This window comes from Onychomys torridus, chromosome 16 (assembly GCF_903995425.1).
Source record: "Onychomys torridus chromosome 16, mOncTor1.1, whole genome shotgun sequence".
In the NCBI taxonomy this organism is placed as follows: domain Eukaryota; kingdom Metazoa; phylum Chordata; class Mammalia; order Rodentia; family Cricetidae; genus Onychomys; species Onychomys torridus.
In genome coordinates, this window is record NC_050458.1 from 49794039 (window position 1) to 49810528 (window position 16490).

The 16490-nt window shown below is 50.5% G+C and overlaps 1 protein-coding gene across 1 annotated transcript; it reads left to right on the forward strand.

The window, feature by feature from the left end:
- Positions 1–4945: 4945 nt before the first annotated feature.
- Upk3a (uroplakin 3A) lies at positions 4946–12231 on the forward strand. Its single transcript, XM_036209031.1, has 6 exons — positions 4946–5038; positions 5803–5958; positions 6894–7173; positions 8152–8234; positions 9814–9946; positions 11907–12231. Exons 1-6 carry the CDS (start codon positions 4987–4989, stop codon positions 12064–12066), a joined length of 864 nt encoding a protein of 287 aa, XP_036064924.1. The 5' UTR covers positions 4946–4986; the 3' UTR covers positions 12067–12231.
- Positions 12232–16490: the final 4259 nt, after the last annotated feature.

Here is a 16490-nt window from a genome sequence, read left to right on the forward strand (position 1 = left end):
ATTATTATTTAAATATTTCCCCCACAAAGCTCTCTCCTTTTTTGGGCAAAGGAGGAGATGAGAAGATGTTTTGTTTGTTTTTCTCATAGGAAACAGCAGGGCCTGGAGAAGTCAAGGAATTGCAGGCCTGCTCTCTCTCACCAGTGAGATCAACCCCGAGGACCCCCTGCCCCCATAAAACTCCAGGTGCACAAACAGTCACAAAACCAGAAATGCCAGCCCCTAAAAACCCTTGCAGGAGACCCCACCCCTGCTCTGGAGCGCCTATCGCTGGGACTTCCTAGGTGCCCAGGATAAGCTGTCTACCCTGCGGGTCAGAACCCAGGGGTGTCCAACCCCACCCCATTCACAGAGGGAAACTGATTCCCAGAGAGGTGAGAACACGGAACTTCCCCCAGCACCCTCCCCCTTTTTTTATATTGCTGGAAGTAAACCCAGGATCTCACGCATGTTAGGCAAGAGCCCAGCCCTTCCCCCACAGCACTTTTACACTGAACATGTCAATCAAGCCTTTAGGAATGCTGCAAGAACGGCGGTGTGCAAATTCATATCCATTTACAAGTGTTGACAAGGCGCCACATTTCCTTTATCCTCTCTCTCATCCGGTCTGACTCAGGCCACTTCGCCTTTGTACCCCACAGCGTGTGGTGCCTTTTGCATAACCTCATCATCACTATAAAAATTGAACTTCTTTAAAAGAATACAGAAAAATTGTTTTTCCATGCTAGGCTTGGTGGTACACACCTTTAATCTCAGCTCTCCGGAGGCAAAAGCAGGTGGATCTCTCTGAGTTCGAGGACAGCCTGGTCCACATCACAAGTTCCAGGCCAAGCAGAGTTACATAGTGAGACTCTGTCTTGTACTTTTTTTTTCTCTCCCATTTATTTGTTTGTTTATTTGGGGTGAGAGGTGTCTGTAGGTGGCACAGTAGTGTTGTGGGGGGCAATTCTCTCCTTTTACTGTTACCAGATTTGGGGACACAGACTGTGCCCCAACAAGTCAAATTCAAGCCCCTGTCCTTGATAAGGCATTTAAAACTTCCAAATTAATATTGAAGGGCAGAAAATGAGATTTATTCAGCATGACTGCAGTGGGTAGAGAGACATAGATTCGGTGGCTCCAGATTCATCTTAGGAGTCCTGAAGAGAGGTTAGAGTTTCAGTAGAGACCAACACTATACAGAGCTAAGCAGTCTGGGTCAAGCCATGGTCCCATGCACCCTTGACCTATCATTGTCTCGTCTATAAGGTAGGCTGACAAGTTATGAACTTCTGGACCGGAGAGAAACGTCCCCTCTGGTCAGCCCTGGGTTTGAGCTTTCTCTCTTTCTAAAGTGAGATTCCTGGGGGAAATCCAGTTTCTTAGGGTCCACTGTTCCAATAGTCATATAAAATAAAGGTCATAAGCCTCAATTTAGAATATCTGGATCCCTCCAGGTGGGTGGTGACACATGCCTTCTTTAGTCCTAGTACTCTGAGGCAGGCTGATGATCTCTGTGAGTTTGAGGCCAGCCTAGTCTACAGAGGAAGTTCCAGGACAGCCAGGGGTACATAGAGAAACCCTGTCTAAAAAAACCAATCAATCAATCAATCAATCAATCAGGAATCTCTGCATCCCTGTCAGATATAGATCCCAGGAATCAGACCCTGGGTTGTCAGGCTTAGCAGCAAGCACCTGAGCCAGAAATGTAACTTCTATGCGCTATTGTTATTTAATATGCATCACATGCTAACAGTTTCCCCTATCACAGAGATTATAATAGTGTGCACCATGCATTCCTCTGTGTGTGCGTCTGTGTGCACTAGAGGCAGAACCTGGGCCTTGTGTATGCTAGGCAAAGTGCTCTACCACTAAGCTGCAGTTCCAGCCTTTGGATTTGGAGACTCGGGCAGCTCAGGCTGGCCTCAAACTTGAGATCCTCCTAACTTCTTCGCCTTAGTGCTGGGACTATAGGCATGTGCCACGGTGCCTGGATAGGTTGCTTGTTATTAGATGACTAAGCCAGAAGTTGGCTTGGTGTCCATAGGCACTGCATGCCCTCAGTTCTCATCTGTTTGCTTCCTGCTAAGTAGACCCAGGTTAAACTTTGGGAACAGGACACTGCGTAGTGTCCCCACTACGTAAGTCCAGGAAGCCCTTGCTGTCTGTCTGTCCAGTGATGCCTGGCTAGGTCACACTTCCTTAAGCTAGTCTCTCCAGATCTCTGTACAGAGTCAGTATTGACTCACGGACCTGTATTTTATCAAATGGGCTAAATGTAAAATATTACCACCTTTGTTTATTTTGTGAGCAAAGTTCCTCAGATTGGGTGATGGGGGCCTCTTCAAGCCGGTCTAGACTGGCTCCTTTGACATATGTTCACCATTCTTCAACGGATTTCAAAAGTCCAGCTCCTACTGCCTTGCCCATCCGGGCCTGGGGACCTTTGCAGGAAGTGGACTTTAGAATGTAAGCATTTTAACTATGCTCTTTGCAGGGGTGAGGTTTGGAGGGTAGGAGTGTTAAAGCAACTGGGCTCTCTTAAGTGGTCAGAAAAGGTAAAACACAAAAACAAAAACCCAACATTTTGCTTATTTACTTGTGTGTGTGTGTGTGTGTGTGTGTGTGTGTGTGTGTGTGTGTGTTGTAAGCATGTGCATGTGTGTTTGCAAGTGCAGGCCAGAGGTCAGTATCAGGTGTCTTCCTCTATATACCATACATTGTTTTTGAGGCAGAGTCTCTCACTGAACTTGGGGCTCGTCTTGACTAGCTGGTCAGCGAATCCCAGGTATCCTTCTGTCTCTGCCTCCTCAGAACTGGAATTCTAGCTGTGCCACTGAGCCTGGCATTTTACATGGGTGCTGGGGATTTGAACTCAGGCCCTCATGCATACAAGGCAAGCACTTCACCAATGGGCCCATCTTCCTTGCCCTGTTTTGCTCTGTAGAGTTCTGTCTCCATCCCAAAGCTTCCTCATTCTCTAGCAAGCACAACGTCAGAGCTAGGACACCACAGAATTTGCCCTTCCCTCCCCACCACCAGCAATTTACCAGTAAGGTTCTGGGTTCTGTCTCAGGAATCGTGTTCTTAGAGTTCTCTCCAAGAAAGGCCTGGGATAGCCGCTTGCAAATTCACCCAGATCCAGTTTCCACACTTTATTCATGATAATATTACCCATTCCACACTTTATTCATTTCCTGGCCCCCCCCACAAATGCTTGTGGAGTTGTATGTCTTGCATATACAATTGATTTAAGATGCATTTGGAGATGTGCATAGATTCCCGACACTGGAGGGAACTGGTTAATTTAGGTGAAGAGCCCCTCATCTCTCTCATTTCTGTTTTCAAGGTCTGATCATTTATTTGTTCCTTTAAAGACTTATTTCGCTGGACTCAGAAATAGAAGCTCTCAGCGAGGACAGCCCACGTCTCCTGGCAATCTGTTGCTGGCGTTTTTCTTTGATTTGCTTCATTCTTGCGGCCAACACTTTAGCACATTCTGCAGCCTCCTCCTTGTTTGCCTTAGTGTGTTGTTTCTTCAGAGCAGTACGTTGGTGTTTGTGTTGCAGGCTCTGTGGAGTGACAAGATGCCGAGTCTGGGTGCTTTGGTTCTGGATCTCTTACCCTCTTTGTTTAAGAGCTTCCTGACAATACTCTCATGGACATCATCATCATAATCTTCTTTTTCTTTTCTTTTCTTTTCTTTTCTTTCTTTCTTTTTTTTTTTTTTTCCGAGACAGGGTTTCTTTGTGTAGCTTTGGACCCTTTCCTGGAACTCATTCTGTAGCCCAGGCTAGCCTTGAACTCACAGAGATCTGCCTGGCTCTGCCTCCTGAGTGCTGGGATTAAAGGTGTGTACCACCACTGCCTGGCGGACATCATCTTCTTTAGAGAGATGAGAAGTGGGCAGATTTTGCCAACATCAGAACTGTAGAATCTGTCAGTCCAAAAATATCCACCCCACCCCTGTCTCTTACAGGAACAGTCTGATTGACAACCTTCCACAAGACATCTGTGAACACACTTGCACTTCCTCTCTCCCATTCTCCTTGGTTTGTAACAAGAATGCCCCTTCCTCAACGGCAGGAGCTCTCTGCCATGGGTCAAGACACCTTGTTTCGTAGGAAACCTTGTTTGTTGTCCCCACCACAGACTGGAAGCCCATAACCCTTCCACTCTTCACCCAGGGCGTACTCAGGGAGTCGGTCCTGTTTCAGGGACCATGTGTTTCTCATGGGACCAGTGGCATTGGCATTCATCAGAGAGCTCTGACAGCAGTGGCTGGGAAGATGTTCAGCTTCATCTTGAAGGATCCATCAGCAGAAGAGGCACCACGGAAAAGAACAGGGTTTCTTCCCCCCACTTGAGCTCTGCTGGGGGACAACGGCCCAGTGTCTTACTTGGCCTATGCAAGCATCTACCGCTGAGCTGCACTCCAGCCCACCATCACGATTGTCCACTGCTTCTCAGGAAGCAGTGAGGGGTTAAAGACCCTACTCCGTTCGTCTGAAGCAGCCCTTGGTCTGGTCCCACTGGTTCCTGCCCCGTCTCAGTCTCTCTGAGCCTCTGTCGTGCATGGTCTGTGAACAGAAAAGAACCATCATCCAGGACTTCATTTTTCCATAATTGTTAATTCTACCAGGATCTGGCACTTAGTATGAGCTCATGCGTATTGAAATTAGTGTCTCTACTTTACAGTATAGAAATTGAGGCTCCCAAAATGAGGATGTCTCAGGCAACTGTAAAAGCTTAACCTCTGCCCCAGCACGCAGTAGGAGCTTTGCAGAAGGCGAAAGGATGGTTGGGAGCCTTAGTTAATGGTCCCTAGAACAGCACTGGTGGGAGGAGCCCAGGGCAGGGCTGTATGCAAATATCGCACCGAGAGGCTTTGGATTGGCCGGTTTAAGATGGGTGGGACGTGCCCTTGCTGGTGGCAGGTGCTCAGGGCTGCGCCCCGCAAGCTGTGGGCTCGCAGGTTGGAGCGCGTTGGTGAGGCTCTCGGGGGCGATGCTCCTGCTCTGGGCCCTGCTGGCCCTCGGATGCCTGCAGTGTGGCTGGAGTAAGCAGGGGATGAGAACGGCGGGGTGTGTCCAGGGAGGTCCGAGAGGAGCAGAGACATGGAGTGGCACTGGGAACCTCATTTAGGAGGTCTATGATTCCCGGCAATAGGGACACAGATGTTAGCAGCTGTAGTAAGAGAAGCAGCCAACATTTACGTGTTTCCTTTGATGGGAATCCCAGCGCCCGTCCATGGGCTGGCCTCGACCTTCTGAGGGGTGTTGCCAGAGAGCAGACATGTGGCAACCCCTGGGCTGGGGGAGGTGAAGGGGCAAGTACCTGGAGTGGGAGGAATGGCCCACACTGGGATTGATTTTTTGATCCCTGTGGCTGAGGCAGGTGTGGCGTGAGAGGGAGCCTGCAGGGGTTGAAGTTGAGAGTATACATGGAAGAGTCCTGAACGTCTGGATCTCACTGTTTTTCCCGAGAGACTGGGCTACGTGGGAGGCCAGTGGGGAGCCAGAGGGAGGAAAACGGATTTGGTTTGCATGTTAGAATAGAGGGTTCAAGTGAAAAGAGTGGGGTGGAGGGGGAAGGGCCCTCGGATAGAGAGACCTTATAGAGACAGAGAGAGGGCAGCTGGGGTGGGGTGGGGATGTATCTGGCTAGGGTGACCAGCAGAGTGGGCACAGGAGCAGTGATTATCTCTGCGAGAAGTTCATGGATTGGCCCATTGGGAAAGCCAATCACAGTGCAGGACATGCAGCAAGTGCTCAGATACACCTGTGCCCAGAGGTCAGTTCTCACCCTCATCACCTTCACCAGCTGTGAACCTGCAGCCCCAACTGGCCAGTGTGACCTTTGCCACCAACAACCCCACCCTCACCACCGTGGCCTTGGAGAAACCTCTGTGCATGTTCGATAGCTCAGAGCCACTCAGCGGCACTTACGAGGTTTACCTCTATGCCATGGTCGACTCAGGTAAGGAACCTGTTTCCCTCTAAAAGGGTCCTGGACAGTCCACAGGGAGGAGGAAGAGGGAGCTGGGTGATGGGACCTTGCATGCCTGTGAAGGTCCAGGACCCCCTTGCTCATCACTGCCCATGCACACACTGACACCACTTTGGGTGTGGCCCCAGACCTGCACTTGTCCTGGCATCCAGGCTGGTAGTGGGGAGACACATCAAGTTCTGAGGACCTGCCTTGCCAACGCCCGCAAGCAGCTTGCACATTATTATGGTAGAGCAGGGCATCAAGGCAGAGGTGGGTGGGGTCCCCTCTCTGGGGCTCCTACAGTTATATTCTGATCTCACTGGCCTTTGAACCCAGCTCATTTCAGGGTTTTCCCCAGGTTTGCTCCCCCTGACCCAGCCCACAGCCCTTCAATGCAAGCTCCTGGGTTTGGGGACCAGGTACCCAGTAACAGCCTTCTGGCATTTCCCAGCCTTCCATCCTGTCAGCAAGCCTGATTTGTGGGCACCCTGGTGGTCTTTTTCTGCCATTTCACAGAAGCCCAAAGGCAAGAGATGCCAAGTAATAGGTCTAAGGTCACCCATGTAGTAAAGAAGAAAGGTGAGATCCAATATGGGTCCAGCCACATGCACCTTAGCATTATCCCACCCTTCCTGTGTTATAGGGGAAAGAATCCAGGGCTGCCAGCTACAGGTGGCAGAGGTCTGTTGAGCTGGGGGTTACAGGGCATTGGAAGACAGAGTGAGTGAGAGATGAACCCACCACCTCACAGTGAAATGCTCCTGGGCCAGCTGCACTGTTACCACCGAGCTTGTGTGTGCCAATCATCCTAGTGTCCAGAGCCAACCTGGGTAGACTTGGGCTTGGGGTGTTTGATGGGTGACTGAGTGGTTGTCACTGAGTTGGGGTGGCCAGGGTCCTGACTCCCAGCACTGCCTCTGCAGCCAGCTCCAGGAATGTGTCTGTTCAGGACAGCGCTGGGACTCCACTGAGTGCCACCTTCCGGCAAACCCAGGGTGGGCGGTCGGGCCCCTACAAAGCTGCGGCCTTTGACCTGACCCCTTGTGGTGACTTGCCCAGCCTGGACGCTGTTGGAGATGTGAACCAAGCCTCAGAGATCCTGAATGCATACCTAGTCAGGGTGGGCAACAACGGGACCTGTCTTTGGGACCCCAATTTCCAGGGCCTCTGCAACCCACCCCTGTCAGCAGCTACTGAGTACAGGTGAGTGTGAACAACCCTGAGAGAACCGAAGACCCAGGGAGGGGACAAAATGGGGGAAGCCACACTTCCCAGAGCTTTGGCACAGGGACCAGGTGTCAGGCAGGGTAGGCTCCCTGGTTTGCAGCAGGTACACAGAGGCCCGACAGGACCCTGCTAGGCACCTGCTCTGCAAACAGTTTGAAACCCACCCTCTCTTCCCTTCTCTCTTTCCTTCCTCCCTCCCCACCTTTCTCCTCCCCAGCCCCTCTTCTGTTTTGAGACAGGCATTCACGTAGCTCAGGCTAGGCTTGAACTCCCGAACTGCCTGAATGAAGGGTGCGTGTATTGCTATGGCTTCGCACATGCTAAACGTGTGCCCTTCCACTGAGCTACAGTCCCAGCCCCTAAAGGGGCTTTAATTTTAAGGGTCACTAAGCTACAGGCTGTAGAAGAATTGGTCCTCATCACAGACTATCAGTCTATCCAAGCCACTGTTTAAACTGGGGCTTAAGTGGGCTACAGAGCTTACCATCTCTCTTGGTCTTCCCTTCTGATTAATAGCCCTTGTTTGGGGGAGTCTTGCACCTAAAACAGCTCTGATCCAAGGTAACCAAGGGAACTGGGAGCTGGCGATGGATGCTATCAGGCTGGTTTTCTAATTCTCTTTGTGACTCCAAGGACCAGAGCTACTTAGAGGATTATGGATTAACACCCAGCAAGGGTGCTAAAGACACATGAAATAAAAGGGGTTAGGGTACTCCCAGAGGAATGCTGAGCAACAGCCCCAATCCTGAAGGCTGTCCAAAGCAGGTGCAGGCAAGCTGGAGGAGGATCCAGGGGATATGAGGTCAAGTCCAGCATCCTTCTGTTGTCCTGACTCCACCCACAGCCGTCTCCTGGAAGTTTTCCTGTGTGTCCCCCATGATTCTCCTCCTTCCTGTTTCCTGTGGCTGGGCGCACAGGATAGAGGAAAGTCACTCTTAATCCATCTTCTTCCAGGTTCAAATATGTCCTCGTCAACATGTCCACAGGCTTGGTGCAGGACCAGACACTATGGTCGGATCCCATCCGTACCAACCAGCGTAAGTGCATGCTGGGGCGTGGTGGTCATGAAGGTCAGTTCTGGCATACTCCTTAGGGACATATCCAGGAATGCAGGGCCAAGGATTGATCAAGAGGAGGGTTAGCTGTCCCTGGGGAAAGTTTCACAAGCACCTGGCCATTGAGCTGTTTAATACAATGCTTCTTGAGATATTTTCATCTGAACCATCCCTTCTCTCTTCCATGCTTGAGATTGGCCCAGGTTGGATGCACTAGAGTCAAGATCACCTGTCTGGATTCAGAGACGGGCGGCCCTGTGGATCCTCACGATAGCAAGGATCCATGACAGTACAGAGACTGGGCACTAAGTGAAGGAACTCAAGAAGAACCATGTCTTTCCTTACTCAGAGCCCCTTGTACCCTTGAGGGAGGCAGCAGGGGCTAGGAGACTGCAGAGCAACTGAGGTCCTGCTTGCACTACCCTCTAGTGCCACTAGGGTACAGGGTCACACAGACTTAGGTCCAGGGAGCATCCATGCTCAGCAGAGATAGACCAGATGAACCTGACTGTATGGGACTCCAGCACAGAAACTTTCTGCCTCCTACTCCAGCCCCAGCAGGGCTAGGGCCACATGAGGCAGGCTGGGGCTCCAGACGGTTGCCTGAACTCACACACCAGTGAGGAACGTGGTGGAATGTGCAGTACCTTGGTGGGTGGATGAGTGTGTGAGTGTACATGGCTGTGGGTATGACTGAATTACTAGTGAGTCCGAGTGTGTGGTGTGTGTCTGTGGTTTTGTGTGATCATGGGGTATGAGGTGTGTGGTATACATCTATGAGTGTGTAATGAGTGTAGTGTGCATAAGTATGGTGTATTTGCTATATGTCTGTGGGTATATGTGGCATGTCTGTGCTGCCGAGTGACCCCCACCCATGCTCCTTCCCTGCCACACCTCCAGTGTGCTCTTGCTGAAATGGCCTTGAGATCCTTGGAGCTGAGTCCCAGCTCTAAGCCTGGCCTCCGGCCCTCACACAGTGGGCACCTCCACCTCCTTGCCTGGCTAGCTTGGTGGGATCCCTCTAGAAACTCTGGTGGAGTCAGCAGGCCCAGCACTTCTGGAGTCAATCCTAAGGGTTGGCCTCTGGGGTGTGCATACAGGACCCCCTAGACCTGGGGTACCAGAGTGGAGTGTGAACTCAGAGTCACATCTCCACGGATCTGTCTCCAGGGACAGTGCCACAAATCGCTTGCTCACTGTCGGACCTGTCCATTGTTTCCAAGGGTAACACTAGCCAGAAAGATGGAGAACCACATCCCCTCTGAGCCCTTTGCTCAACTGTATTTTGTTTAGAGTGTGTATGCCATCTATGCCACCGGAAGTCTTGAGTTAGTACATACCTAACCTTAGGCAGGCAGAGGAAGTAAACAGAAACACGTAGACTACAGAAGGGGATGAGGGACAGACAGGCCATTGGGCCAAAGCCTGGGAAGAGCAGTTACTGCCCTGGGTACGTAAGTCACCCTGGATTCCAGACAGCCAGGGCAGGGGACCCCTGTCCCTGGAAGAAGATCCAGGCTGGGGAGTTTTCTGGGGAGTAAGTGGCTGTGGTCCTCCGCAGCTACCCCCTACTCAGCCATCGACACGTGGCCGGGCCGGCGGAGCGGTGGCATGATTGTCATTACTTCCATTCTGGGCTCCCTACCCTTCTTCCTGCTTGTGGGCTTCGCCGGAGCCATCATCCTCAGCTTTGTGTGAGTACTGCCAGCGGGGAGGGCCCGAGCCTGGAGACAGAGCAACAACACCCTCCCCAGGAAAGAGGAGACAGGTCAGGGAGTGGAAGCCAGGGGCTCCCTGCCATGGCCCTGGTGAAGGCAAGCAGAACCAAGGCACTGCAAGGTCAGGTCATTCACAACGGGAGGGAAGGACTCCGGTGCATTCCAGGTTGTGGGCAGTGGGCCATTTATATCTCAGTTCTTGGGCTGGGAGTGTAGCTCAGTGTAGCACTTGTCTGGTGTGGCAGGAATCCTAAAGGTAGTTATTAATGAAATCAAACCTGAGGCCAGTTATTGGGGTGGATGCTGGAAGATCAGAGAAGCAGAACAAGCCACAGCTTCCTCACCTCGCCAGTTCCTCAGCTGGTCTTGTTTCCTCAGACTGCAAGCTTCTGTGTCCTCATCCCAATGGCTCTCAGCTGAACTGTGCTGCTCCAAAGCCTAAAAGCTTAACCAGCCAAATGCTTAACCAGCCAAATGCTTCTAGTTTCTGGTCTTCACGCCTTATATATCTTTCTACTTTCTGCCATCACTCCCTGGGATTAAAGGCTGGATTTCTGGGATTAAAGGCATGTGTCACCTTGCCTGGCTGTTTCCAATGTGGCCTTGAACTCAGAGATCCAGAGGTATTTCTGTCTCTGAAATGCTAGGATTAAAGGCGTGTGCTACCACTGCCCATTCTCATGTTTAATATTGTGGTCGTTCTGCTCTCTGACCCCAGATAAGTTTATTTCGGGGAACACAATACCACCACAGTCTAGTATGTAGGAGGCTCTGGGTTCAATCCCAACATCCCACAAAAAAAAAAAAAAAAAAAAAAAAAAAGAGAGAGAGAGACGAGCTTTAGCTGTGATGGAGTTGTATGACCTCAGCAAGGCGTCCAGGACCTTGGATTTCCCATCTGGAAAAATGAAGATGACATTAATAAGCACAACAGAATGGTAAAGGTCACCTGGAATTAACCCTGTGAAGCCCTCAGAGCACTTCCTGGGAGCTGTTATTTTAACTCACCCATTTAGGTGGGGAAACTGAGGCCTGCTAGTGGGGAGGATATCTCAGGGTCGAAGCCTGTGCCTAGAACCCCGGTCTCTGACTTCAGTGTGTGGGGGGGGGAGCAGGACATGAATCAACACTCTCCTTCCCCAAGCCTGCAGTGTGCTCACTGGGAATCTGGAAGCAACGGGAAAGAGAGGGCTTGAAGCAGCAGCAGGCTGCCTTCCTGGAGGAGGGTTCAGCAAGAGCAAGCTCATGGCACAGGATGGATCCCAGCCCCAGCAAGCTGAGGGAACTCAGAGGGGTTCGGGACACTGGCAGGGGTCCTAGTGAGGGTGGGGAAGCAGATGGGAAAGCTTGTCTGAGTAGGTGACAATAACTGGGCCCCAGAAGCTGCCAGCAATGGGCCCAGAGAGAGGCAGTGAAACCCAATTGTCCGCCGGCATTGAAGTTAACGAAGCACCCATGGTAAATGGCAGCGGACAACAAAAAGTCGCTGTCTGGCTGGCAGCTGGACGTGGCTATGTCTTTCTTTCCCTTCCTGTTTCATCCCATGTGCCTCTTTCTACCCATGACCCTCCTTCAGGATCAGAGTATCTGCCTCCTCCTCCGGAAGCCTTCCACCTGCTCTTGTCCACTCTGTGTGATCACTGTTAACTGTGATCTGTCTCCCTTGATGATCAGGACACTTTGAGGACCTGGAACAATGGCCTCCAATGCTCCAGCTCACAGACATGACACTATCCTCATAATTTCAAGAAGGGTGACACTTCCCTTATTCCCAAGGCCTCACACACCACAAGGGCTACAAACATACTGTTTGTTGAGATTACATCCTCAAAGGCAGTGTACTATCGAAGTTAAGGCCCTGAGCAGCTGCAGGGGTCCAGGTTTGCTTGGCTCCCCTAACCCTGGCTCTCTCTCTCTCTCTCTCTCTCTCTGTCAGGGACATGGGCAGCTCTGATGGGGAAACAACACATGACTCACAGATCACCCAGGAGGCTGTCCCCAAGACCCTGGGGGCCTCTGAGCCTTCTTACACGTCTGTGAACCGGGGCCCACCCCTAGACAGAGCCGAAGTGTTCACCAGCAAGCTCCAGGACTGAGACAAGCCCCAGCCCCAGGTCGTGGTCTCCTCTCAGCCTGGTCTTGCGGTCTGCGGTCTGCGGTGATGGTGTTGATGCTGTGACTGGACCAAAGGCAAAGCAAGGCTTGTTGGTCTGACTTCATGAAAATGCTTAATAAAATTTTAAGTGACAGTGTCTGGAATGAAAGCACAAGCAGGGGGTGGCTATGTGAGTAACATCACATTGAGGGATTGGATTTCTGGAGGTGGGGACACTGTTGTCTAAACTATGGTGCTGAGAACGTGTGAGTTACTCAGCTCTCAACCCCGAGTCTCCCCATCTGTTAAATGGGCTGCTGGATCTGGGCTGTTACAAAGCTAACCTGACCTAGCTTCCTAAACCACTCTCCCTGTGGGCATCATCATGGCCTCTGTTCTGTACCTTCTGGAGAATGATCTTTGCTTTCAGTTTAGAGTGAGTTGAGTTTATTAAGTAGATGGCAAGCCAAAGTAAAAGACTAAATAAAAATAGAGAGAGGGAAGGGAGAAGGGAGGGAGGGAGGGGGGAGAGAGAGAGAATAGGCAGATGATAGATAGATAGATAGATAGATAGATAGATAGATAGGCAGACAGACAGACAGGTAGATAGATAATGGATATATAGATGATGATTAGAGATGATGATATATAGGTAGATAGATGGATGGATAGATGGTAGATAAATGATAGATAGGAGATAAATAAATAGATTATAGATGATGAATAGAGAGATGATACCTAGGTAGAGAGAAAGATAGGTAGATTGATGATAGGTAGACCGATGATAGATAGGTAGATTGATAGATAGATAGATAGATAGATAGATAGATAGATAGATGATTGATAGGTAGTTAGAAAGTAAAACATTATCAAATCAGGAGCTCAGAACACCCAGCAGGAACCGACTAGAGAAGCCCCTTTAAGTAGCCAGCTTGGGTTTCCCAAGAGAGCCCTGGGCAGAGTAGAGGACCCCTTCAGGTGAGGCTTCCAATTGGAAGAATAAGTAGCAAGAGAGCAAGATGATGTCATCAAATTGGGTCCTCTCGACATCCAGCAGACTGAATGGATGTTGGGGGGGGGGCAGTTTGATTAAGATGAGGCAGTCAGCTGGAGCTGGCAGTCTCTCCAAGGCCAGGCTTCCCCCTTTCCCGCTGCAGGTATTTTTATAACTTGGGATAAACAGTAGTAACCCCTGGGGGAATGGTTTGTGTCCTAGCTGTTCCATCCTTCCTGTCACAGTTAGGGCGGCAGCCTATCACAGGATAGGTCTTGGAGGATTCTCTAGACAACCACACTGGAATCTGAAATGGGATGGGGATGACAGCCAGCTTCCAGAGTTTAGATGGCACATGACAACTGAATAGTGCAATGTACATTACAGGTTCCCAGAGCAGCAGGAAGATGAGGAGTGAGCGAATCAGACTGTCACAGAGCAAGCCTAAGAGGCTGCAGGATATACAGGGAGCAGGGAGGGTGTCAGGTCTGCCTGTGTTCATTCGTGCATGAAAAGAAACTGTCCCTGCTCTGGGTCTGGGTTCAAAAGACTCATTTCTCTTTTCTGAGCCACATACCAAGATGCTTCCCCCTTGCGGGTGTGCAAAACAAGTCCCAGCCCACCCCTCATCACTGGAAGAGGATCTCAGGAGCTGTTTACAGTAGGAAAGTTACTTACAGCTGAAGGAAGCACCCCCACCCACCCCCAACACACACACGCTAGTGACTAGACTCTTTTTTTCCCAGGGCACTGCAGAACATAACATGCCTGTGCCTCTCACCTCACTCACATGTTGAACTCTTGACTCAATGAGTGATATCAGGGTGGGGGTCTTTGGAAGTTTTGGAGTGATTGCTGTTAAAGTTGGGGTCCTCACCATTGGGATCAATGTCCTTCTAAAAGAGCCCAGAGTTGGCGTGGTGGCATATGCTTGTAATCCCAGTGCTCAGGAGGAAGAGGCAGGAAGCTGAGGAGTTCATGATGGTCTTGGGCAACATAGTGAGTTTGAGGACAACCTGGGCTACAAGAGAGAAGTATTGAGAAAAAAGGACGTGGAGTCAGGGGTGGGGTGGGGGGCATGTAAGCCCCAGTTCTGAGAGCGCCTGTCATGAAAAGATTTAAGGACTGAGTCTCAAAACAACTGTGTCATGCAGCCACCCTGATCTCAGCTTCCAAAACCATAAGAAGTAGATTTCTGTCTTTCATAAGCCACCCTGTGTGTGGCAGCTTATTACAAAAATCCTGCACAGGCTCGTGATGGTCCACTGATGGGTGTGGACCCAGACTGAGCCGCTGGAGGGCAGGAAGGCGTCAGATTCATTTCTGTGCCCCCCCATCCCCCACAATGCAAGGGGAAGAGGGAGTCGGGCAACAGTATTCACTGGACACCTGTTCTGTGCAGGAATACTGCAGAGACCGAACTTTGCCAGTGTTCAGCACCCTCAAGGTCAGCACCCTCAAGGTCAGCAAGAGGGTGTGGCCTAATGGTTGAAAGAGTTGAAATAAACAAGGTCAGTGTGCCAGAGGCCTCAAAGCCTCCCACTGTGGTACGGTGGCTTTCATTTGGAATGTGATAGCAGACCGTGAAATAGTTTCAGGTAGACGGTAAGCTTGACAAAGCCCACTTGGCTGCCCTGTGGAGGATGGTGTATCATGGAGCTTTCTGTTGCAATAACGAAATACCCGAGGGAGTCAACTGAAAAGAGGAAATTTTTAGTTTGGCCATTCAGTGTCCTAGCCCGTGGTTACCTGGCTCGCACGGGATGAGGAAGGATGTCATGACAGAGAGGGCGAGGTGGAGAGAGGATGCTACCTCACGGTGGCGAAAGAAGATCGGGTGAGAGAGGGGAGAAAGTGGGAGAGAGAGAGATACCAGGAAGAGGCTGTCGTTCCAAGAGCATACCCCAGAGATCTACTCCTTTCAACTACGTCTCTCTTCCAATATTGAGTCCCAGTAGCCCATCATGTTATGGACACATCAACGGATCAGTCCATCCGTAAGGTCATTGTTATGAATTTGCACAAGTGGGGAACTCCCAGTGGCCAAGCCAGGGTATCCCACGTCTGGGTGAAAACATGCTGGGCAGATGCAGTGGGGGGTGGGTGGGGGGAGCACATGGAAAGTCATTCACACCCAGGTGCTGCATCCACGTGGAGAGTTCATTATAATAGATGAAGAGGAAGACAGGAAGAGGGAGACACGGAAGAAAGAGAAGGGAGAGAAAGCAGAGGTGTGCACGCCTCGTGGGAATGGGGGAGAGAGCGGAAGAGGGGAAGGGGAGGAGATTTTCCTTAAAATGAGGCTTTTAAGTCAAGCCGCAGGGCGACCCCGAGGGGCGGGACTTCAAGGGGGCAGGTCAGAATATTAACACTCTTGAGCCAAATCGTTTCTCAAAGTGTTGCCTCTGAGGCTCAAGAGTTAACAATAAGTGGGATAAGTGGGATGGTCTTTCCTTCTTTCTTTCTGTCTTTCTGTCTTTCTTTTTTTTTTTTTTTTTGGTTTTTCGAGACAGGGTTTCTCTGTGTAGCTTTGTGCCTTTCCTGGATCTCACTTGGTAGCCCAGGTTGGCCTTGAACTCACAGAGTGCACCACCACCGCCTGGACAGGATGGTCTTTCTGTACACTGTGAATATGTGTTGCTACTATTGGTTAAATAAAGAAGCTGTTTTGGCCTATGGCAACACAGGAGACAGCCAGGTGGGAAATCCAAGATAGACACAGGGAGAAGGAAGGTGGAGTCGGGTTGGGCGGTGGCATTGCATGACTTTAATCCCAGCACTCTAGAGGTAGAGCCAGGCGGATCTCTGGGAGTTTGAGGCCAACCTGGTCTACAGAGCGAGATCCAGGACAGGCAACAAAACTACACAGAGAAACCCTGTCTTGAGAAACCAAAATAAGAAGAAAAAGAAAGAAAGGAAGGAAGGAAGGAAGGAAGGAAGGAAGGAAGGAAGGAAGGAAGGAAGGTGGAGTTGAGGAGACACTGCAAGTTGCCAGGGGAGCAAGATGTAATAGAACAGAAGTAAAGCCACAAGACACATGGCAATACATCGATTAATAGAAATGGGTTAATTTAAGATGTTAGAGCTAGCTAGCAATAAGCCTGAACCATTGTGGGAGCCCATTTTCGGGTTCCTCTTGGCTTTACTCAGTAGGTCCGAATAGAGGATGATTAGGGCCACGGGCCTGAGTGCAGGTGTCTGAAATGGTCTGCACTTGGCTGTGCTGCGGGAGGATGTCCTTTGCTCCACCCCCTTGGCATTTTTATAAAAACCCTGGGGCAGAGACAGTCAGGACTTGTTGGAAAAGGTTCCGGGCCCTCTCGAGGCTATCCTTTATTTTCTATCTGTTTATCTCCACAATATAAATCCTTCTAATATTTCCTTCTGATCACACTCAAGAAAACTCTGGGGAGCTGTGGGGTTGGTGGGTA